At 39.2% G+C, this 24,876-nt stretch overlaps 1 protein-coding gene across 1 annotated transcript in view; it reads left to right on the top strand.

Moving 5' to 3' along the window:
• The window catches only part of RABGAP1L (RAB GTPase activating protein 1 like), a 230,863-nt gene that overhangs the window by 129,800 nt on the left and 76,187 nt on the right, over positions 1-24,876 (top strand). Inside the window, exons 15-18 of the mRNA XM_021546018.2 lie at positions 5,256-5,330; positions 9,347-9,472; positions 10,856-10,999; positions 22,911-22,952. Of these exons, the coding sequence (XP_021401693.2) occupies positions 5,256-5,330; positions 9,347-9,472; positions 10,856-10,999; positions 22,911-22,952 (387 nt within the window). The remainder of the gene's footprint in view (positions 1-5,255; positions 5,331-9,346; positions 9,473-10,855; positions 11,000-22,910; positions 22,953-24,876) is intronic.

Below are 24,876 nucleotides of genomic sequence, written 5' to 3'. Positions count from 1 at the left end.
ATGAGATTTGTAGTTTTTTCCCCAATCCTGGTCTCACTTGCCTGAAGGTTTTAGGTGCAGGATCAGTGTGGTAGCTGGTTTGCTGTGAGACCAAACACTGTTTTAGTTGTTACAGTCTGTGGTTTTTGGTACCCACATTAGCAGAGAGAATAACAAACTGCTTTCTAGCAATACTGAGTGGGCTCCATTATGGAGTGTTTGAGTTTTTGTTACTGTATATTGAAATATGGAAATACCTTTGAGCTGCTCTTCTGTAACCTGTAGCTCCTATGCCCATGATGAGCCATGAATAATGGCTGACAGTCTAATTTTCATATGGTTTCTTTTTATATTTTCATTTCCATTTTATTTCAGCATGCCTTTTCAGGTAGTCACCTCACTGTGCATATATTCTTCCACATTTTTTCAATCCCTACTATCTCCTTAGATTTACAAAGTTTCAGTGTTTGGCCAGGTATAATTGTCAGAGAGCAGATCTCATTTGTCCCTGCAGAAATCTATTTTCCAATTATAGTAAGAATTACTTTTCACCTATTTTTAGTTGTTTATTTTCTTTGCTCCTGGGCTGAAGGAGCGGTGCTAGTAAATATTGTCTTGTTTCATTCAAAGGATTTTTAGTGCTGCCTTGTCTTCTTTTGTTCCCATTGTAATGAGGATCCTTCCCTGTGCATCTGTGCTCAGCAGCCCCTTTCTTGCACACAATGAAATGATGTGTAACTTTCTGCTGAGCCTGTACCAGTGGAAGGTCAGCTCAGGATCCTGAATGCTGGGAAGGGCTGCCTGGTGGAAGGTGAAGATTTCTTCATCCTCTCAGCTCTCCCATCTCACATTGTGTAACAGCCACATGCCTCTTCTGATACTCCACAAATGAGTAACTAATGTCTAAAAATACAGTTTTCAGTTAATGCAGAAACTCCATGTATAATGTGATACATACTCAATGCTGCACCCATAGGAATATTATTACTTTCAGACTGTTAGTCTTGTAAAAAATTCAAGTATGGAGTTTTAAATTATGCTGTTACTAAGATTACTTAGTGACTGAGCATGTAATAAAATACCTAGTTGTGAAAACGTTAAAATAAAATTAAAATTATAAAATAATAAAAATACAATACAATAATAATAATAATTTTAATCAATAATATAATTTAAATAATAAGAAAAATAATAAAACACCTTGTTGGGTGAAAAATCTGCATCAAAGTATGGATGTTTTCCTGAGACACTGAGTTTCAGACACCATGGAAATCTTTTAAAAAAGACTAAAGGAAGCTTCAGCACAGAGCTGTGTCTGTATTAAACACAGAGTAGCTGCCTTTGGTCATTTCATAGAGAGGCATAAACTCTCCTCTTCCTTATTTAAATCTGCTGGCACTCACAGACAGAAGTTACAGAAATCCAAACTGAGGTTTTAAATTCAGCCATCTTTCCCTTGGTTTTTTAAATATTAGTACTTGGAATTTTTCTGTCTACAGAAGATTCTGATCTTGGGAGATTTTCCTCTGTTAATTATTTTGGAGAAGAGTTTCTGCCCAGGCTTGGATTCTTGGTTTACTTTCTCAATGTGCAGATGGTTCTCAGTCATGCACTTTGAGAAGACTCTGCTTCCAAAGAATTCACTTTCAAATTATGATTACTAAGAACTCCATAGTAGCTCTTTTCAGAATACAGATAAGTATTAAAAAGATGTCTCAATTCTGTGAGGTCTTCATTTAGTTAAAAATGAATGAAAATAGGCTTCAAGTCAGAACCTTACTTAAATCCCATTATGAGACAGAGACTATTTAAAATCTCAGTTAACTGGGGAAATGTAATTGGAAGTTCCTCAAGAGCTTAGGAGAATAATCAGTTAAAAACTGTGAGATGTCACAGGTTATCATGGGAAAAATCCCATCCTCTTGAAATTATAAAGTTACAATGACTGCAGTGGAAATAGGGGATTTGGGATTTTGCCTTGTTTTTATATTTCATGTGGAAAATGAAAGTTCCTTAGAAGCAGAAATCTTAAATAGTTAATCTTAGACGGTTAGTTAATGATATGGTGGTATCTGTAGGCAGCATCTTATTTTTGAGGTTATTCTGGTTAATTGCATCATATTTCAGCACTACCAAATCCCATAGGTTGCTTAAAAATACAACAGTATAATTGGAAATGTGATGTTCATTAAGATTCCAAAATCTCTTTGCATTGGGTAGATGCAATGAAATCATGTATATTTTAGAGACTTCATTAAAAACTAAATCTTTCGTTGTCAGGATTATGATGTTTTGACTTAAGAGCAGAATCTTTCTTTGTTTGATCTAATTCTGATGCAGAACTGAAGTTTGTGTCCAAGTATCTGATGACAGCTGCTTGTCAAGATCAGATTTTAAGAAAGGGCCTGTTTTTAAAAAATTTTCCAAAAAGTGGATCAAGCAGTTAATTTTTTTTTCATGGTTTTTGGTTGCTTCAAAGGCATTATAATAATTACATCTTTTTACTGGGCCCTTTGACATTTTTCTCTCATATAGGCAGTGTCCACTAATTAATTTCATATTTTTATTTCAACCAAATTATCCAATACTTGCTGATCTGTAGTTCCATGGGTCAGCCTTTTTAGAAAAGCTTTGATTTTTCCATCTCTTCTGTTTTAATCAGGCAATTAGTGGTTTAGCAGTTTGCTTTTCCCCTCAAGCTTTTTGGGTGAATAACGTTCGTTCTTAATAAATTTTGAGTATTTTTATTCCTTTTAATTTATGACTGCTTCTGATATTCAGTTGGACACAGATCCTTCAGCACATCCCCTGCTAGAAATGGTTCCAGCAGGAAACAAACCCGATGATTCTTCTGTAATAAAACAAACACAAGGAAAGTTCACGGGGATTTTCTGCTGGAGCTTAAATACAAATTCTTTACACTAACCATATATTTTCCAAGCAGAGACTTTGCCTTCCTGCACTGAATGTGTTTGAAATGGATTTATTATGAGCTCAAATGTGTTTAGGAAGTTGATTATGAGAAACTTTGCTGTTCTTCCTTCATATTTTCGTATTTAACTGCAGAGTGAGGATTTTTTGTACCTTCCTTGTTTTCCCTCTTTTGCTGTAACTTCAGCTTCTTTCAGAATCTCGTAAGAAGTATGTTTTTATTTCTTACAACTTTCTGTACTTTTCAATCTGTGTCAGTTTTGCAAGTAGTTTGTTTTCTCCAGTGCGTTAATTTCTTAATACTTATTTTAAAATAACTTGTTTGGATTAATTTATTGCTATTTCCAGCAAATTATTCACTATAATGCTTCCCACAACAGAGAACCCCCAGGCATTGATTATTCGATGTTCATTCTTCAGCCTAGTTTTTTTGAAGTAAATGTGAAGTGGTTTTTTATAGTATGAAGAAATCATAAATCAAATTTCTCATTTGTAATTCTGAACATCTTTTTCTAAATGGAGCTGGCCTATCAAAACCAGGATTAATAAATCATTTAGGAAAGCTACAGAGACAAGACATTAAGCATCTCTAAACTGATGGGCAACAAATAGATAAAGACTCATGATGGTGATTAACCAGTGGATGATTCTAGCTAATTATATAAAATATTAATTTTAGCATCTAAAGTCATTTCTGTGAATTTAGTACTTAGTAGCTAATTAACTTGTTGATGGAGAGCATCCTTTTCTCTTTTTTCCAATTGAATTTTGTATCTGCCATTTTACACTTCTCAGGTTGGATTTTATGTTTGACTTTTGTGATTGGAGCTGTTTTAAACTGGTAAGCTGGATTGCATTGGTTCATTAAACATTTTTCAATCATTTCCGTGACTTCTTGAATATTCTTGTCCACTGAAACCGAGCAAATGTTCACTCAGCTCCTAACTGATACCATCTAACAGCTTTCAAAAGAGTGGTGAGCAGGACAGCCAAAGGGCAGGAGGACAGACAGACAAAGGGCAGAAGGACAGACAAAGGGCAGAGGGCTGCAAGTCCCAGGTCAGCTTTTCCCAAAGGAAATGCAAGGCTGAATTGTTCAGAAACAGTGACCTTTAAAGGAATACTCAGAATATTATGCACTTAGAGAAATCCTGTCTTCCAGAGCCACTGCAGAATCCCTCACAAATGCTACATTCTCCCCATCAGATTGAAAATCTGGATTGTCTGATCCTTGTGGCTCCTTCCTCCCCCAGCTCTGCCCTTTGCTTTGGTTGTCCCTGCCTGTACCCTCAGTACCTTGTTTATTCTCTCAGCATGTCTCTCCCTCTGGTGTCAGTCCTGCTTGCTCCTGCTTAGACTTTTTGCAAGTTTCCACAAATTCTTAACATCCTCTGACAGCTCTTTAAAAACAGTATCTGTCTTCTCATCTTGGAAAAGTAAAGGGGAAGGAAAGGTTAGTTATTTTCGTTTGGGGATTTTTTTTAAGAGGAAGAAAAAGCATGTCTGTCATACTGTAGGAAAATGAGTCTTGTTCATTCTGCAGCATAACAAGGGCATGGAAAAACTGTTTCTGATTAAATCTTCAGGTTAGAGTAGTTCTCAGCTGTTTTCTAACCTTAGGTCCTGCACTTGCATAATGTCAGAACTTGTTTTTCCAAAAACAAACATTCACTTTCCCCACAGCACAAACTACCCAGGTTTTCGTGTTATATTTGTTGCGTTGGTAAAGTTTTATCATTACTAACCTAAGCAGAATTAGCTTTGATTTAGGTGAAGGGAAACTGCATCCATCTCCTTTGAGGCTGATTGAAAAATAAAAACAATAATTTACAGCTACATTACCTGTGGAGGTTTGAGAGTTGAGAGACCTTTGGGTGTTTTCAGAAGAGCCCTGAAAGCACAAGAGTGATTACAGTTTTACCTCCTGTGTGATTTTAGCCTGAGTAGTGTTACACAGAGAATCATGGAATGGCTTTGACTGGAAGAGACCTGAAGTTCATGGGCAGGGACACCTCCCATTGTCCCAGGCTGCTCCAAACCCCATCCAGCCCGGCCTTGGACACTGCCAGGGATCCAGGGGCAGCCACAGCTGCTCTGGGCACCTGTGCCAGGGCCTGCCCACCCTCCCTGGGAGGAATTTTGTCCCAGTATCCCATCTGACCCTGCCCTGTGTCCGTGGGGACATGGAAACATTCCCTGTGACCCATCACTCCAGTTCCTGATGGAATGGAGCTCTTCAATTCCCTTGCAGGCCCCTGGCAGTGTCCTGAACAGCTCATTGATGGGAACACACTTTGGTGATGCCTTTATGCATTTTAAATAAGCCTGACTTTTCTCTTTTCTAGGCCTATTCTGTCTATGATGAAGACATTGGCTATTGCCAGGGACAGTCCTTCCTTGCAGCTGTGCTTCTGCTTCATGTGAGTTAATTGCAAAATGAAAGCTTTGCTATTTGAAACCAAGGCAGCTGTAAAATCAATTGTAGTGCAGCCATGCTGTTTGACAGATATTTATTGTTATTTATTTGCTTGTATTAATTTTCCTCTTGTTGCTTTTTGGCTATAGAGATTAATGGCTTCTATCTTCATGAAAGTAGATTTCCTTTGTCTGGGAGAAATCGATTAAATTCTCAAGTACTTCTGTGACAAAACCTGAAACCAATTTGTTACATATTAATTTTTTCTTTTAATTTAGTTGTCACCTAAGTGAGCTCCCTTTGTGTTTATGGGGAATTTAACTCCAGGAGATATTCTCAGAGCACCTCATCAAAGCAAATAGTCTAATTTTTTTGGAAGACTTTTTTCTCCTAGGGACATTTTGTAATATCTTCTAAGGGAAAGCTCACTTTTTAATCTTGATATTTTAGCCTGTAATCAAAAACTGCACAAACTTTGATCTGTTCCTCCCTTTATAAACACATGGGTATATGTCCAGAGATAAATAAATACACATTTTTTATAGGTGCAAGATGCTTTACATCTGATATCTCAGTGGCAAAGCAGCAGATTCAAATAGTGTATTTATTGAGGTAAAGACTATATGAATAAGCCACCCCAAAGCTCAACCACAATCCTTACTCAAGCTTTTGCCTGCTTTTTCTCTCAGGTTTTAATTAGTAAATGATCAGTCAGGATCGAAATACCTTTTGAAGTGTGGGTTTGAGACAGCTGCTGGTGTTAAATATGTTATATGTGCACTTCCTAAGGCATTTGGAACTCATATTCAGGTTAGTTTAAGTTGTAATTCCTAGGGAGTGCTGGAATTCCTTGATGTCTTGAGAACCATGATGCACAGCAACAGCATTGCAGAGAAGCTTTACATCTTTTCAGAATAAAACCAAAAGAGTCCCATTATTGCAGTCTAATATATACTGTAAAATAGCTTATCTAACAGTTATTTTGCAATTAATTTTTTACCCAAAGCAGGATTTTGAAGCTGCACTGGAAAAAATGAGCCTTTTTCAATACCAGAGTTGTTTAGAAATGTGTGAGTGTCACATTCTTAACATTTGGCTAATACCTCTGCTCCTCTACCTTAGTGCTGTGCTGCCATCACTACAAAGAATCAAACTCTGTTCTTAGTGCCCTGTACACAGGGAATGTTAAATGGAAATTACACTCATTTTAATACACCCTTTATAACTTTTGGTTTCATCAGAGGTGTCTCCTTTTGGAAAGAAGGTGTCTGCTAAGGAAGGCAAGAGCCTCCCCTGAAATGGAAAACTGTAGACCCCTTCTCTCCGAATTGTTATAAATTTGAAATTAAGGGGGGCTCTCAGGTAAAAATATGGGAGCAAGAATAACAGTTCTTTATTAGGGAAGAAAATAAAAAGATAAAATAAACAATGCAGTGAACCAAAACAAGGCTGACAGAGTCAGAATACAGCCTGACACCCTGTTAGTCAGGTTGTTGTCAGCCGAACAATTGGGAATTATGGCTGCAGTGCTCCTGGAGTGTCAGGTGTGGTTCTGTTTGAGCAGTGATCCTGTAGAAAAAGGCTGTAGTCTTCCTGCAGTGGGAGAGGCAGCTGTTCCTCTGGGAAATCCAGTGCAGGAAAAGCTGTGCTGGTGTTCCAGAAACTCAAGATTATATCCAGGTAGGAATGCTTGGCTCCTCCCTCTGGGCAGAGCATCTCCCAATGGGATGTTATAGTTGTTATCAGTCCCGCAGTGACATTCAGTAGCCCATTAACAGCAGATGTCTCCCCTGAGAGAGGAGTGGCTGTGGAAGAGATAAGGAAAACTGCCCAATTAACAGAAGACAGCTGCCAGTCAGATGGGAAATGGAATACATCTTGCCTTGCAGTCTGGGACAAGAGGATATTAAAGTGAAATGCTTAGAGAAGGGGGAAACAAGGAGTCTCAATGAGCCCATGTGACTGGGGAGCTTCCTAAGATGCCCTCAAACTCCTTTTTTTCTCAAATTCTCCAAACAATCTGTATGCTGTGAACACTTGTAAAACCCTCGGTAACTGTTCTACCTTCACATGGATTTCTAGAGCCCTTCCTTTTCCTTTTTTCCCTGGGACAGGTTATCCTTTCTCTTCAATGTAGATGTGTTTCTGGGATGGTTGGGTAGCCTGAACCTCCATCCTCTGTTTTTGTCATTTTGCTTCTGTGATGGAATTCTCATCAAGGGTATGCAGGTAACTTCTAATCACAGGGAAACAGTGTTGTAACTCTAACAATTGTACTGTGAGGCTCACAGTAGTTGACTTTTTTTCCTTGTCTATTTTTCAGAATCATTGTCTGTAGGGAATGAAACCCCACCTAAAATTTCACTTTAAAAAATTACAAATTTCTGACTTTTGTGATTTCAGAGAAAGGGCAAAAAAAGGCAAATACCTAAATGCTAAAAATCAAAATGGCAATGCTCAAAATTTGTGTTCTGCTTAAATTAAAAAAAAAAAAATGATATAGGATTTTGAATTCTTGTGGTGAGTAATACTGGAGAATCTTTGTTCATTGAGAGCTCTTTGACCTCTGTTCCATCTCCTGTCTTGGGGAAGAGATGGTTGGCAAAGCACAAGAGTCTGACTGAGCATATAGGGTAGATGTGCTTGTGCATGAGCACCTGTCATTTCATTAGAAATAATTGTATTTTATCAAAACCCCTGAAATTTGCATTCATTGAGCAGATTCAAGCCTTTTGGTCAGGATAAAATTATTTCTTCACTTTACTTTGTGTGCAGCTTTTTATATGCTGTCTGTGGGGATCATTCCATCCAGATAAAACTGTGATTAAGAGCTTTGAAATTCCTAAGAATTTGTCTTGGGTAAATGAAGCCCAGACTGATGGGCATCAGGCAATCTGGAAATACTTTGTGCTAACCAGTTACTTTCCTTTGTGATGTCTGAAAATGAAAATGAAACTGTCTACCCATGGCTCTGGAGACAGGCCCTAATCATGGACTGAGCATAAGATGAAACCCTGAAGGGAAATATCAAGAGCCTAAAATTCTCTTTGAAGGAAATGCTGAGCTTTTATCTGTAGCTGATATCTGATAAGAGGCTGGCAGTAGGCCAAGTGAGTGAACACACTTAAAGGTCAGGAGCTGTTCTTGATTCTCAGCAATTGTTCTGATTTGTTACAATCTGGTGCTTCCAAAGGGAAGCACGTTTTGAAGGTGATGGAAAGGTTGGTTTGGGTGCTGTTTGTGCCTGTCATGATTGTGTTCCCTGAAGGCACAGGGGAAGGTGATGTGGAGGTTTTGTGACACAGGGCTTCCCACCAAGTCAGCATTCAGTGGGCTCAAGCCAGCAAACAGAGGTGTGGAGTGGCTCAGACAGTTGTGTTAGTGCCACCTTCCAAAGCACTGTTGGATGAGAAATTCTGGTCAGAATGGAACAGAGATTATGGATATAGAGCTTCTGAAAAAGTCAGCATGGTAATAGATGGGACTGTGGGAAACCTGACTTCAGAGTTTGACATCCTGGGATTTGGATGAGCATTATTCTTACTAGAGGTTGGTTGTACCTTGATTCTCCTGAATTTTTCCCATTTAACCAAGTATCTCTCAGTAGACATCACTGTCATGAGTTGTTGCCTTTTTTTTTTCTTTTTTTTTTATTATTTTTAATTGTTTTTATGTACCTGAGAGTTGAGTACTGGTTGTTCTCATACTTACTTGACAGAAAGAATGCTGCTGAGAGTTGTGCTTCTCCAGGGATGTAGAAATACATGAACCTGTGATATGATCCCACATTTTCTTTGAAGAAGGACTCACATCACCAAAGCAAGATGCTCATTAAGAACAATCCCACTGAGATTTTAGTTGGTCAATTCAGCATTCACAATACTTGGCTGAAAATTCTAATACATCCCAGGTTCTGAATTCATTGTACACAAGGTGTTTAAGTGTGTGTGTGTGTCTGTGTAATGTGTGTCCAGCCTTAGCTCTGTTATTAACCTTATTTTTGTGTATTTTTCAAAACAGATGCCAGAGGAGCAGGCATTCTGTGTATTTGTGAAAATAATGTATGACTATGGCTTGAGGGACCTCTACAGAAATAACTTTGAAGATCTCCATTGCAAATTTTTCCAACTGGAGAAGTTGATGCAGGTGGGGCCAGAGTAACAAATTCTCGTTCAATTTGTTTCATAAATAGAAATATTGGCACGAAGAAGAGATTAATGCTTTGCTTTCATAAGCTATTGGACAATAAAACCCCTTCTCCTTTTAGAGGTGGGGTAAAGCAAAGTTTAATAGCTGAATTCAAACATCTTGAGTCAGATTTGTTTCTAATTTCTTTTGTCTCTGATCCACCACTTCTGCAACTAATCTTTGTATCTGAGCAGGTATTTGCCTTCCCCCCCCCCCCCCCCCCTCTGTTTGCTCCCTCTCTGTTTCTGATGTTGTTTAGAGAGAATGTCTCTGTGCTTTTGAGGCCAGTGTATCCTTTGGACTGCCTCCATCAGTGCCCTACTTTCCATGAATTATGTGGGTGTTAAGAGGTCAGGCAAATCAGGACATCCTGATGCTTATGAAATACCAATCAAGTGTGGACCACAGGGCAGGTTTTGTTGTCTCTTCCAAGACTCTGCTCTTTTTTCAGCTGGAATTATTTCATCGAGCAGTTTCGCATAACTGAAGGGCTGCAAATGTTATACATTGCTGTTGTGACTAAAAAGGAATTACTGACAGTTCATCAAGCCCTGCCCTTCTGTTGGCACAGCGAAAAGTTGCTTGCTGAAGTCAACTCTCACAGATAACCACAGTACCTCTGTGGCATATACTGAAACCAAACAAAACACACTATTGCTAATTTAATGGTATTTTTCAGATGTCAAATTGTGCATATTTCATACTTGATGGAATTGCATACTAATTAATGTGACACTTCAGCATATGGTTTTCTCAATATTCACTTATGTCCACAAAAAATTTTAACAAACAAAACAGATTTTATTAACAAATATACTCTTTAAAAAAAGTTACTTCATTAAGTGACTGTGTCATCACTGTTCAGTAGGATGTTCAAGGTTTATTTGTGTTGCTTGTATGTGCTCCTAGAGAAATGGTCTGATGGAGTTATGTGCTCTGTTGCTTTCAAGCTCTTCAAAGTGATCTGGTTCCTGTAGCCATTCTTTTTTGTGGCAAAAGTATTTATAGCAAGACACAGCAAAGGAATAACTTAAAAATATACAGCGTGGCATAGATTTTACAACTGCTCTGCCTTTCAACTGTTGAAGATTCTGTAATTCCTCAGTATAGTCTCAGTACATTATTTGATGCTGTGATAGAATCCACTGTGGGTATCTAACTCAAAACTGTAACCATGGGCACTGAAATTTTTCAAGAAACATCTTCATTGCTCAAAAGAAACCAGGCTTTCACTTTGTTGTGTTTTTTGATATTTAGCAACCTGGTCCTTACTGGAAATATGGATGAAGTATTCAAATTAATGAGTAATACTGAAACATTTATTTTTTTCCTTTATTGCAGGAGCAGTTACCAGACTTGCACAGCCATTTCTCAGACCTCAATTTGGAAGCTCACATGTATGCATCCCAGTGGTTTCTCACTCTTTTTACTGCCAAGTTTCCACTCTGCATGGTCTTCCACATCATTGACTTACTACTTTGTGAGGTAAAAAAATATTGAATCAGAAATTCCTCCCTCCACTCCGTCAGTGTTTCTTCTTCTTTTATTTCATTTTGTTGAAGTCCTTTACTGCTTAATTATAAAATGTGTGTAGTCATGTAGAAACCATGGTTATATTGAACAGAAGACATTCAGTGAAACACTGGTTTGGTTTTAAAATTAGAACTGTGGATTGCCTCATTTTTTGCTGAGGGCTCTAATAAGGAATATCTGATGCACATGGCTGTTTTTTATTTAATTTGTTAAATGATTATTCAGAGTTAGGAATTGTAATTTCTTGAAGACACACAGTAGGGAAAGCTCTCCAAGTGGGCTGGTTCAGAGTGCCCACAGACAGAAATGGTGTGCAGGTTGGCCTGATATTAAACAAAGAGTGAGAAGGGCCAGACACAACTGAAGGAAGCTCCTTCCTTTTGGGTCTTTTCCCTCTGTTCCAACTAGGAATGCACTACTCCAGATACAAAATGTCTCTGTGCTTTAGATATAGCTACACTTTATTTTAAAAGCCAGTCAGAATAGGCTGATCATCCAGAATATTTCTTTTGGTAAAATACTAATCCTTCCTTCTGTAAATGGGAAGTCAGAGTGTCTATGGCATTACACCTGCTTTTAAACCTGTCACTGATTTCCTCTCCGATTTCAAGGGGTCACAAACATGAAAACAGATAGATAAAATATCTGATAATCTTAAATGGTGAGGGCTTCATGAGTATGAAACACTGTTGACTCCAATTCATTTTGTTAATTTTTATTGTGAAGCATTTTCTCTGAGAATCTTCAGGCTTGCTGCACGTGGCTGGGTGCGATTTAGTCCTTGAGACTATTTCTTCTTCTGCATATTGGTGCTCAGTTATCAAAGCAAGGTAGGGTAATATTTGCAATATTATCTCAGTGTGTCTGAAGCAACTGGGAATGGAAAGAAGGTGAAAATCCAAGGAGAATCCAAGATGAAATCCAAGGAGAAAGTAAGAGAGTGCAACATTAGAACATGCTAGGGAAAGGGAAACTTGTCAGTGTTTGTGGAGGGTAATCACACACAGCCAAAGGAGCCTCTTTTACTACAGCTAAAAATAAACCAGAAAGAGTAAGAAAATTTATTTCAAGTGAGAAGACACATGCAGACATCTTGAGAGAGAGTGGGGCAGTGAGGAGTCAATGTCCTGAGGCACCAGTGTGGGCTATCAGAAAAATGCTCCTCAGAGTCAGGAGTCAGCCATTCTCAAATAACAGGCAGGTCTGAGAATTTGTGGGAATGGCATAGATAAAAGTCATATTAAAATAAAAATCTAGTTGGCTCTCAATGTAGACAGCAAGTCAGTTCTGTAGGCAGAGCCAGGAAAAAGCCATTCCTTGACTGAGGACTGAAGCTGTGTGTCCAGTCACCCTCCAGAAGGAATTATGGGGGAAATCAAAACTTTTTTTTTTTTCTGCATTAAATTGTTCCTTACTTTATCTCTGAACAACCAGCTTGCGGTAATTCTGGCAACTGGAAGGAGAAAAAACAGTGGCAGCTGCTAACACTGAAACATATTCTGCAGAAAAAAATCCCCAGAAAAGCAAGAAGCCTTTGAAGTGAATTGTTTTAAGTTTTTAAAAACAAGCTTCCAGCCTTTTCCTTAATTTGTCATAGATACAGATGAATTTTAAATACCCTTCAAGTTCCTGACTTGTGCTTTTGCCACATCCTTGTCCTGTTTGTGGTTACAAAATGTTCACATTTTTTGCAACTCTTATAGGAAAGAAAAAATTAGGGGAAGAAAACCATTTAAAACCATTGCTGCTAACTGGTAATTTTAAGGGAGCCTCTCTGGTTGCCTTGAAAATATTTGAATTATGGGTGAACAATTTGTGTCTTGGTATAGCTGATCTCTAGAGGTCCCTTCTGACCCCAACCATCCAATGATTCCATGTCAAGCAAGAGTTTTTGTATTGGGTTAGATTTTTGATTTTTGATTGAGGCTGGAAGAGTGAAATCGATTCTTACAGATATTTAGCTTTCAATCCAGAGAAGAGAAATATCTGTTGGAAGTGCTGTAATTTCCCAGCTAACCAGGGGGGCACATTTCCTTCCCCTGCCTGCACGTGGAACAGTGGCACAAGCTGAGGATGGAACTCCTGGGCAGAAGCATCACTATGAGAAAGTAGCTAAAGTTATGATGGGAATTAAGTTTTATGGAGGAATTTTTAAAATCCCATCAAAGTGAGTGTCACTACAGTCAAGGTCTTCTCATCATTCTCGTATGAGATATTGCTTCAGAGCAGTTTTATGTAAACTTGCACAAATTTGGGATTTGCCATGGCTTCTGTATGACTGAATTATTTTATTATGTTGTCCTCTTAGCACCTTTTTTTTTCTTTTTTTTCCCCTAAGTTGTGACCAGGCTGTTGAAGATGTGAATAAACCCTCCAAATTACTTCAATTTCCAGTGGTCTTAGAATATTACCTGAGTAGTTCTGGGGCAGAATCTGTCACCCATCCCCATGTAGAAATGAAATATTTTGGGATTCTTTTTATTCCCTGTGACAGAAGCTTGAAGAGAATTTTGGGCTTCAGGCAGGTACACTACCACAGTGCTGTGGAATGTTTTATAAGGCTCAGCTGCTTGTAATAAAAACACAAACCTATTGATCCAGGTGAAAGTTTTAATGTGATTACAGCAAACTGTGTGGGTTGGAGCCTGGAGAGCTTTCTACAAGGTTCCTTTTAGCTGCCTGTCACAGCTGTTTCCTTTGTCTTTTCCCCTTTGCTATTTCTGTTTGCATTGAAGAACATTTTTGTTGATGAAAAGCAGAGTTGTATTTGGACATGTCAGTCTAATCTGTCAATATGACATGATGTTATTGAACACTTTGCAAGCCTGCTCTGTTTTGCTGTCTCTTTTTGTTCTATTTTAAATTATTTATTTAAAATCATGCTCAGAAATAGCAATTCATCTAGGTAAAGCTCTTGTCACTCAGAGCTGTCCTCACTGCAACAGCTGCACCTCAGCTGTGCTATAGAATATCAAACAGTTGAGATTTCACTTCATTTTGTGTTTGAAACTGTTCAATTTGAAATGAAAATATTTGTTTTAAAAACATTAAATAAATGGCCTTCAGTAGGCATTTAGAAGAGAAAAAAACAACCCAAACCAGTTGGCAGATTATCTGTGTTTTCAAAATTGTCATGATATTTTTTATGCTTAAAAAAGAAAATTCTTTAACCTTTTGTGATATATACAAAACTAAAGGAGGTGCAGAGCTCAAGCTGTCATTCCATTATTAACTAAGAATTTTGAATCACTATGGGTAACCTCCATTTTAGGTTGACCTGGCTATTTTTGTGTGCAGTTTTGGGGGATATAAAATACTTAAGGATAGTACTTGTCTCCTTTTAGGCAACATGCAGAAACCTCTCCTGTACACTGCCCTCCCTGGGCTGGCACAGATAGTTGCTTATTTTAGTGTTATAATATGTAATTTGACTACTAAGCTGCCATTCTTACTGATCATGACTGGATACAAAGGGATGCAGCTCATTATCAGTTTTGAGTATGAAATTATTTAATGTTTACTAATATAGTTAATATAAGAGAAGGGAAAGTGCCTTTCACGGGACCACAAAGAAGGGGGAGTTGAAAGCTAGGATGCCATCACTCCTTGGCCTTTATTTATCTACTGTTGCTTTCAGAATATTGTGTAAAATACTTTTTATAATCGACTTTGAGAAATTGTCTGCTATAACGAAGGCTGGTAGGCGTCTTTAAAAATCATTTAAAACGTGAACAACGCGGTGCTGCTAAGTGAACACTTACTGACAGCTAAAACGTGGCACCACATTGTGGAGATGCTGTTATTGGGAGCACTCCTTCCTAATGAAGCACTGGAAATCAGAGCAGAATCCCAAGTCTTGGTGCTGAGGATTTGATTTGAGTCTCGTGTGTGTCTTGCTGGGGATGGATGTGCCAGGAAACGCCGTCTGCTAGCGCTCAGGGCTGCTCGTGCTGCTGAGGAGGAGGCACCAGAGCAGCCTGCTATTTCTGATTGCCACTCTCACAGTCTTCTGGGATGCCTTCAACAGAGTTGAGAAGGAACAGATTAACATTTCAATTTATTAAACTTCCTCAGGAATTGAGTCAAGAACAAGCCCACTTCCTCTGTAAATCTGCACCAAGATGTAATGTGAATTGAATAGATTGTGCACAGTCGTTTCTCTTTTGTGGATCTATAGGGAAAGAAAAATTGAACTTTTTGGACTTACTTGTCTACATTTGTTAACCCTTCCACTTATAAAAACTCTTACAAAACAGAAGAATGGACTTGCTAGAAATAAAATCTCTTATGGCAACAGCATATTTAAAAACTGAGCTTAAATTCTAAATCAGCACAGCTCTGTGCTGGAGCTGTCTGTCTTGTTTCAGTACTATTTACCAGAGTGAAGTCCATGTCACACGTGTTACTTGGAAAAGGCCAGGAGCCGTCTGTTTGTTTTCCTTTTAGGAATACAGACAAATAAATGTTGGCATTTAGGCTGTGTCCTTCCTCCTGCCCAGTCCCTTTGCATCAGGCCTGCTGGAGAGCTGAGTCTTGCTGAAGTCCTTATCAGCCACTGCTCTTTCATGTAAAGAGACTGGAAAGTATTTCTTTCCCAGACTGCTATAATTAGCTTTTAATTAATTCAGAAGAAGGAGAATAGGTTTTCTCAGACTCCAGATGGATGACTAGAATTTGAATGTGGATTTCCAGTGGTAACGCTGGTTTGCTGCATTCAAGGATCTGTTGACATGTCAAGCATCGTGATCATTTTTATTGCAGAAGTGGGAGGTCTGCAATGGTGACAACCTCAGGTTTGCTCGACCTGAATGTTTGGCTTTTATGTAGTTAGATGAGTTATTCAATCCAAAGGAAAAGTAATTTTAGCCTAATTCATGTGATGATCTACAGCTGTAATCTACTCGGGGTGATTTCAGCATTAGAACAGAAATGAACATAGAAAGAAGGGTGTAGGATTTGATTGTGTATGTGCTGCATGAGGAACTTCTTAAAGCTTGTGGATGTGTGTGTTAAAAACATTTTGATTATAATGATAAACAATTTTAAGTTCTTTTCGAAGTGAAGGTTACAATAGTATAAAGTGTTTGCATTTAAAATCCTGTCAACAGCAGAAATGCTGGAGGTGTGTAGTACCATGGTCTGTATTGCCATGGCGACTGGGGGCACAAAACAGTCTAACAGAATTTATAATAATTCAGGCTTGGACCAAGGAGAAGAGTGTTTTAATAGGGAATGGAATCTGAGAGGTTCTAGGAGAGGGTTTAGCATAACCCTTTACTCAAGGATGTCCAGCTGTTCTGTGAGCATCCATAATTGATGCATCTTCCAGTCATGGCTGCTGCTTCTTCAGCCCCAAAATAACAAGGCTGATGATAAATGCTCAGCATGAGCAAAGGCAAAACAGTCTCACAACAGTCTGCAATCCAAGGTAACTTAGAACAGAAGGTACCTTTTGGGTGATGTTGATAAATTTTGTGGTTCTGAATGTTAAGGCTGCTTCTGAGAAATGCTCTAAGAAAAAGGATGAGTGACTGTTTTGAATGACCTTGCTGAGGTCTTAGAGGGGTGACACATCTAATGCCATGTTCACATTATGTCTCTGAATTACTTTCCCCATTGCTCAGGAAATATTTGAGCCACCTGCTAGTTGATGTTCACTTGGTTGTTTTTTCTAGGAATACAGTAAATTTCCATAATGCTTACTTAACACTAGTGCCATCTGCTGTATTGGAATAGCAGCATATCCGAAACAGTCTTGGCAAGCTTCAAAAACACTTTAGAAATAACTGAAGGAAAGTATCATAAATGAGAGAGTGATATTCCATGAGCAAATCCAGGAAGCTGAGCTAATTTGGGAAGTGTTTTTAAAGAAGAGGGTAGTGCAGTCTGCCTGTGCTGAAACACTTTCCATTGCTTTGTGCTTGGAATCTGAGGCTGTTACAAATTTTCTGAATATGTAAAATCAAAATGTGAACTTTGCATTTGACTCATCATTGGAAAGGGAAGACCAATGTCAGGGTTCAGAGAGGTGAGGGGCAGGGCTGGGTTGTGGCAGGGAAGGGGAGAGGATGAGGAATAACACTGGGAAGAAGATCAGAGGGAGGGCAGGGTGGCAGATGTTCATTTAGTGGGCATGAATTTTGTTTTTTTTTTTTGTGGTGTGTGAGCACAGGTAGGGGGGAACAAGGCACAGCTCTCTGTCCAGAGATGTTCTGAAGCCTTCACCCTGTCCTTTTTCTCTCCTTGTGTTTGATAACACCCTTTGTGCCCAGTGTGGATTTAGGCCCCCTTCATTGTCCATGTATTAATCAGTTTTGGAAAGAAGGACAGAAGTGTCTAAACCCCTTGCAATTTAAAGCTTTGCAAGCCAGAAAAGTAGAGTTAGTGTATGGCCTGGCTGACAAATGCTGCTAGCCCGTAAGCAGTTGCTGGTGAATTAGGAATGTCTCACTGCAGAAATACCTCATTCAAAGGAGCAGTTTGATATGTGGAAAAGACTTAAAATTCTTTGGCTGTAAATTTTATTCTTTGCAAACAGTCACAGAAGGTGGAGAGGAAAAAAATGTTAAACTCACAGCAGCCTCTACCTTCATTCAGCCACAGCAACATCTCAGCAGCAAATGACATGAAAAACACCCAAAACATGCAAATATTCACTCCTAAATCCCATTTATTTCTATTAAAAGCAACCAACCAAACAAATTTTCAGGTGAAATCATACTAATACAGATTCACGGTTGCCTGGTATTTATTGTGTGCTGTTTTATGCTGCAAAATACAGGAAAGTGCCATCTCCCTGGTACCTGCTTCTCTAATAGTTCAATCAACTGGTTTTAATTGGCTGTGTGTATTTTTCATGGAATTGTAGGATCAGGGGGGAGATTTCTGTGTTTGCTCCTTCGCTGTGTGGCAGCATTTCAGGCCATGCATGTGCAGTCCCTGGGGGAAGCCCAGTCTGAGAACTCCATTGTATTCACACGTCAGCAGTAAGATCTCTTTGTAATTTGGTTCTTGTTTGATCTTTTCCTGTATCTGTTGTTTACCCAAAAACTGCTAATTCATGTTGTGCCTTATTTGAACAGGAGTTTTAACCATTTTTTTCCTTTAGTCATCTTGGCATTGAGCTAGAATAAATGTACAAGCTACCCAAACAACCTAAAAGATGTTAATTAATGTGCATGCCCCTGCAGAGTGTGTTCCAAGGCTGCCCTGCTTACAAAGGGAACTTGGAGCTTCAGACCATATATTCATCTTGTCAACAAAACAAAGATGTTTGTGACATTCCTAAAGTTTATTGTTGTTCTCAACATATTAGAGTTGCCAAGTAATTGTTTTGCTGGAACCCATCCAAAACATAAACAGAATTTTAATTCTCCTTTAGAGTCTGTAACCCCAATTACCCTCTGCAGCTCCCTTGTAAAACTGTGCAACTGAACACATAATTAGGAAACATTTAGGAATTATGAAGCAATGTCAAGTTAACTTCTGTTGAATAGTCTCCCTTTAAAGAAAGGAAAATTCAGTTATTAGAAAGCTGGAAGAGGTTCATGTCATGTGGGGCTTGAGACTTCTCAGCCCTTAAGGAGGTGCTTATTTGACACTTGAATCTGTCTTTTTACCTGGTGCTGAACTTTAGAAATATTCTATCTTCACTGTTTCCTTTTACATGTCATGCATATCTAGGGGGGAAAACACAGATAAGGACATTGATGAATTAAATTTTCTTTTTTATTAAAAAGATATTCACTTCCTTTTGTTGGTGAAGATGGTGCCAAGGGTATTACTATGTCACCAGAGGAAGGTCTGTGAGGGGGTTTGGGTTGGAGAGGGAGAGGTGCTAATATTGAATATAGTCTGTTTTCTCTTGAGGCTTCTACCAGTAAACAGAAGCTTTAAAACAGGAGAGAAATTCTAAATTCATCCCCAGTGCAAATGTTGTCCAGATACACACAGCTAAATTGTTTATCCTCACTCAGCTCTGTGCTTGGCTGCTGAATTTTGCTCAGAGCAAATATTGGTTTGCTGCCCCTTGACTTCCTTTTTTCTGGCCTCTGGGCAGATTTGCTGGGTCAGATGAATAAATCTGCCTCCTCCCTTCAGCAGGAAGCCACAGGCAGCCTTTCTGTCACAGAAGTCTCACTGAATGCAAACTGGGTCCCATAGAACAGCATCTTTACCAGTCTCAGTTTGTTCTTTGTTCCCAGCCTAATTTTCAGGCCTTTTCAAAAGTCATCTTGTTTGAGTGCAGAGGGACTCAAAGGGAGGGCTCCTCAAAGAGGCTTTATCTGAGAAGGAATCTTGGCTTTGGAGGGAGTTAAGGAACTGGGAAAATCTCTCACTAGACTAGAGTTAACATCTTAAGATTTCCATTTACTTTCAGCCAGTCTGAAGTTCAGGGCACATGAGTAATTTCATTTTTTACAGTTTCATGAGAGAGTTTCACTGGTTTGCCCATGAGAACATTACCTCCAGTGGTGATAGGAAATTAAAGGGTTTTGACATACAGTTCAAAGAAGCAGATGTCTTTATGAATCATAGTCTTTATGAATTCAGTGGGGACTTCCTGGATGGTGAGTGTTCATCCCAATACCAGTAGGTTTGAAGAGCTGTTCTGCTAAATGGTGCTCTTCTGGAGTAAGTGCCCCTGTAAAGCAGAGTTTGTCTGTAAAGCAGAGGATGGTCAGTGTGGCAGTCCCCTTCCCTTCCCTTCCCTTCCCTTCCCTTCCCTTCCCTTCCCTTCCCTTCCCTTCCCTTCCCTTCCCTTCCCTTCCCTTCCCTTCCCTTCCCTTCCCTTCCCTTCCCTTCCCTTCCCTTCCCTTCCCTTCCCTTCCCTTCCCTTCCCTTCCCTTCCCCTCCCCTCTTTAATTTCTCTGACTTGGGCTTGTTTCTTCTCCAAACCTCCTGAGTTTCATGAGTTCTCTTTAAATTCTTCAGGCTCTACACAATCTTCAGAGGGTGCTTAAAAAACACCTGATTCTGTGACAGGACATGATGATGAGCCCCTCACCATTCCTGTGCTCTTACAAGTTCTTGTTTATAAGTGTATAATTTTACTTTTGATTGTTCTGTATTTAAAAAAAAAAGTGTTAAGGAAATTCTGAACAACTTTTACACATGCAAAACTTTTAAAGCTCAAGATGAGATCTGCATGGTATTACAGGTCTTGGTTTGAAAGAGGCAGTGACACAAAACAAAAACAAACAAAAAAAACCCACCCCAGGTATGGGCTAAAAATCATCCCCAAGACATACAGCATTTCTTTCAAAATGCCTAGTTAAGCATATGACCTTTGGTTTTAAAAAGTAATTATCAAAAGCTCATTTCATATTCATATTCTCTTTCCCCCTCATGGATGATTTGTATGTTCTTCCATGTTTCCATCATCAGATTGCTGGAGGGATATTGCTACCAATGATTTATATGTCTGGTGCACTTTGGTATTTTTGGTCTTCTAAAATAGCTGAAGAAGCTTAAGCTGAAGCTTATAAATCACTGTGTGGTAAATTAAGTAAGGTTTTAAATAAGAGACTGTGGCAAAATGAGCTGAGCCTTCTTTATCATAATCACCATCATCATGAAAACTTGGCTGTGGAAGAAAGTCTTGCATGAATTAGGACAAATAACTCCAGCAGGCAGTTCAGGGGTTATCGAGTGTGTTCTTCAAACAGGGGGTGAGTTTTTTCACTGCTTTGAAATCTGGAGCATCCTCCAGATGCCAGATTTCATCCAGTCCAGCCAGCTGTTGGCTCTATTGGCCCTGCAAGTCCCCACTGGGCAGCAGAAAGTGCAGCAACGCTGCCTCAGCTTGAAAATGCTGCCTTGATTCAGGACTTCCCTCTGCCTTGGAGGAAGGAGGAGGCTGCAGGTGTTTTCCTGGTGCTGAGAGCAGCAGAATGCTGCTCAGGACAGTTGGATAAGGATATTTTAAATCCTTTCATGTTCTGATTTTAGGGTGCTTGAGCCTTGATCATGTTACCTCAGGTAACAGGAGCAGGTCTGTGAGCTGCCCCTTGCCTGGTGGGGCTCAAGAGATGGAGATTCTCAAGGCAGGTAGAAACCTATTTCTGCACTTGCTGTCCATGGGAAGAGTGATGGTATAAGAGGAGTTCCAGGAGAGAGTTTTATTCATTTGAATTCAGGAACAGCATTCATTTCAGGCAGATCAGAAAAAAATGTTTAGAAAGTAAATGAGAACTGGTGTACATTTCTTTATGGTTATTCCAGAAAATATACAGAGCGCTAATTCCTCAGTAGTCCAACTTTTAGACATAGTATTCTTACTCGTATCATAACAAAATCTGATCAGTTTATTAAGAATAAAATGCAGTGTTTGTGATAGATTATTGATATTCCTCTCATTTACAGATAGTGTGTTTGTCAGTCCTCTCTGCTAGGAATTAAAAGTTGTGAATGGCATAACTGTGTGGAATTAACTCTTTACTTCAGATTAATATTTGAAATAAACCTGAAAGTACTATGAACTTACATTACTACTGCTGGAGCTCTGGTATTTTCAATGTCATGACTGAAAGTCACAACTGGACTTCCATTTTTCTACATTTCTCAATTAAAAACAAGCACATAAAGCCAAACAACTAGAAATAATTGTTATCCTAATTGAACGAAGGGTTTCCTAGTGATGAAGCAAGATTCAGTCCTGCTGCAATTGTGACCTCTAGTGGGAAAAAAACAGTTTGTTATCACTGATAATACAGTGAACTGCAAAGTAATTCAGTGTTGCAATATTCATTATGTCTGATGTTGCAGCATTTTCAGGACTCGTTAATGGTACAATCCCTTCAAGGCACCCTACTATCTATGTTAAAAATACAATTTATTCCCAAGAAAGCTTCTGTAAAGTCCCAGCATGCTTTTATAAAAGTTAATTTTTATAGAACCATGGTCTCAGGCTTTCAGGAAGAGGATTGGAAACACATTCAATTGTAGAAGCAGAAATTGCTTAGAGAACGTTTCCTTGTCACAAGTCTTGTTGTTATCCCACAACAATAAAATATAATTGCACTATTACTTGTGTGCAAATCTGTTGAGATGTTTCTAGATACCAGCTCTGGGAGCCATTGTTAGAAAAGATTTATCATGCCATTAAACAAAGAAGATTTGGAAAATATAATCGAGGAAAACAGTCTGAACACGAAGTACATGGTACAGCAAACAAGAACTGCATATGATATTTTTCATATTTGGATGAAGACAAAGTTGTTTATAATCTGAAATTATCAACATATGTAGGCTGCAGACTTTCTTTAATCTTCAAGTAAATGCCTGTTGTCCCTGTATTTCTCACTGAATGCATTTCTTTGCATTTGTATTTCCAGCTTTTGCAAACCAGCAAGCAACTACTGGACACAGACAGCAGTTTGGCCTTGAAATAGTTTTGACTTTTGGCTAAACACAGTAAAAAAGAGATCTTGTGCACCTGTGGGGTTGTCTTTGTTATATTTTGGGGTTTTTTTACAGTTTGAGTATGCAAGATTATACCTGATAAGTCATAGGTAAGCTTTTTTCTATCCCCTAGAATATTTATTGCATTTTGGTGATGCCAATATCCTGCAGTGTTCATGAAAGCCAGCATTGCCAGGCCCTGAAACAGAGGCAGGGGCAGCCTGGCACATCCACAGCACCTGAGTCACTGAAGTTTCCCAGAGTCCCAGAGAGCCAAGATCTTCCCCCAGAGTGGGAGTTTGGAACCTGCCTTCGAGCTTCAATGAGGAACTTCCAAGTGTAGCAGGAAAAAGGAAATGTTCCCAGGGACTTACAGCATTCAGTTTTGATGCTACACAATAAGTATGAAAAGAGGTTTGTATGATGGAACTGATTGAAGTCTCTTTCTTCTTATTTTCAGGGTATGAACATAATCTTCCATGTGGCTTTGGCTCTTTTAAAGGTAAGTAATTTTTTTTATTGTTTTGTTTTATTAAACTAAAAAAATACTTATTATCTTAATATCATGTCTAAAGGAACAAAAATAATGGGATCTCTGGAGAAGTGAATGAAGGAGAAATATCCCTTTGGGTAGAGGTGTCTTCATAATTGTACTTACGATAGCTATGTTGTTATTATTAACTTAATAATAATATCATAAAACTTGTGGAACATGGGATGCAGTCTAAAGATTGAAATATCTCATGTAATTATTGTTAAGAAAATAATTCAGATTGATTTCACATCATATCTACTTTGTGTTTGGATTCTTTTGTATAAAATGTGATTGGCTGGTATCAAATGTATTTGTGATACTGAGAGAGGAATAGAAATCTTCTCTGATATGCAGAACTTCTGTCTTTGGCCACAAAGACATAAAAAAATTCCCTAACCAAGCAAACCTGTAGGTAAAGCACTGGGTGCAATGATGAGCTCAGAGTTAACTTACACTGACCTCCACAAGTTGGCTCTGGTTCAAATCCAGCCCACGTGCAAGAACACAGTATGGAATTTGAAATGGCACCTTTGATATTGCCAGAAATAACTTAGGCTAAAGCTCAGGGTAGAACAACCTGATGACATGGATGAGGGCATCAAGTCCTTCATTAATAAATTTGCAGATGACACTAAGCTGGGAGCTTGTGTTGATTTATTGGAAGGAAGAAGGGCTCTGCAGAGAGACTTAGATCGGTTGGATGGATGGGCAGAGTCCAACAGCATGAAGTTTAATAAGTCTAAGTGCCCAGTTCTACATTTTGGCCACAAAAATCCCCTACAAGGTTACAAGCTGGGGACAGTGTGGCTGGACAGTGTTTAGGAAGAAAGGGACCTCGGGGTGCTGGGTGACAGCCAGCTGAACACAAGCCAGCAATGTGCCTTGGTGGCCAAGGAGGCCAGTGGCATCCTGGCCTGCATTAGGAATTGTGTGACCAGCAGGAGCAGGGAGGTCATTCTTCCCCTGTACTCAGCACTGGTGAGGCTGCATCTTGAGTGCTGTGTCCAGTTCTGGGCCCCTCAGTTTGGGAAGGATGTTGAGATGCTTGAGCACGTCCAGAGGAGGCAACAAGGCTGGTGAGGGGCTTGGAACACAAACCCTGTGAGGAACGTTTGAGGGAGTTTGGGTTGTTTAGCCTGGAGGAGGCCTAGAGGTGACCTTATTGCTCTTTACAGCTCCTGAAGGGAGGTTGCAGACAGGTGGGGTCGGTCTTTTCCACTGGGCAGCAACTGGCAGAACAAGAGGACACAGTCTCAAGCTACGTCAGGGAAGGTTTAGGTTGGATATTAGGAAAAAAATTTTCACTGAAAGAATAATAAAATACTGGAATTGTCTTCCTAGGGAGGTGGTGGAATCACCATCTCTGGATGTGTTTAAAAAAAGACTGGACTTGGCACTTGGTGCTATAGTCTAGTTGTGGTGTTAGGGCATAGGTTGGACTTGATGATCTTAGAGGTCTCTTCCAACCTCATTATTCTGTGATTCTGTGATTCTGTAACCTGTCACTCCTAACACAACCACCCCATAATGGGGGTACAGACTAGAAGCACTGCACTGCTGCTGGTTCTCCAGTGGGATTTCATTGTTATTTTCCTAGAAAGAGCAAACAGCTGTTGAGTTACTCAGCAATGAGTAATTCAGAGATTCTGCTTCTATGGCACAAAATCCCGTGGCAGAAGTGCTCCACACCAGGAATATACATCCATGTGCTGCTGTGAGCAGAGCAATTTGAAATTTTCCAACGTGTGTATTTTCACAGAACTACAGCATCTCCTGAGGTGGGAGAGAGGCAAAGGATCACCGAGTCCAACTTGAGGGCAGGAGACTTCAGTGAAGTACTGCAGTGTAGGCAGGAGATAGTGCATATCCTTATGGTGAGGAAATGTCCAAA

The sequence above is a fragment of the Lonchura striata genome, chromosome 9 (assembly GCF_046129695.1).
Source record: "Lonchura striata isolate bLonStr1 chromosome 9, bLonStr1.mat, whole genome shotgun sequence".
NCBI lineage: Eukaryota > Metazoa > Chordata > Aves > Passeriformes > Estrildidae > Lonchura > Lonchura striata.
Note: the sequence above shows the minus strand (reverse complement) of the source record. Positions and strands in the feature narration are given on the sequence as shown.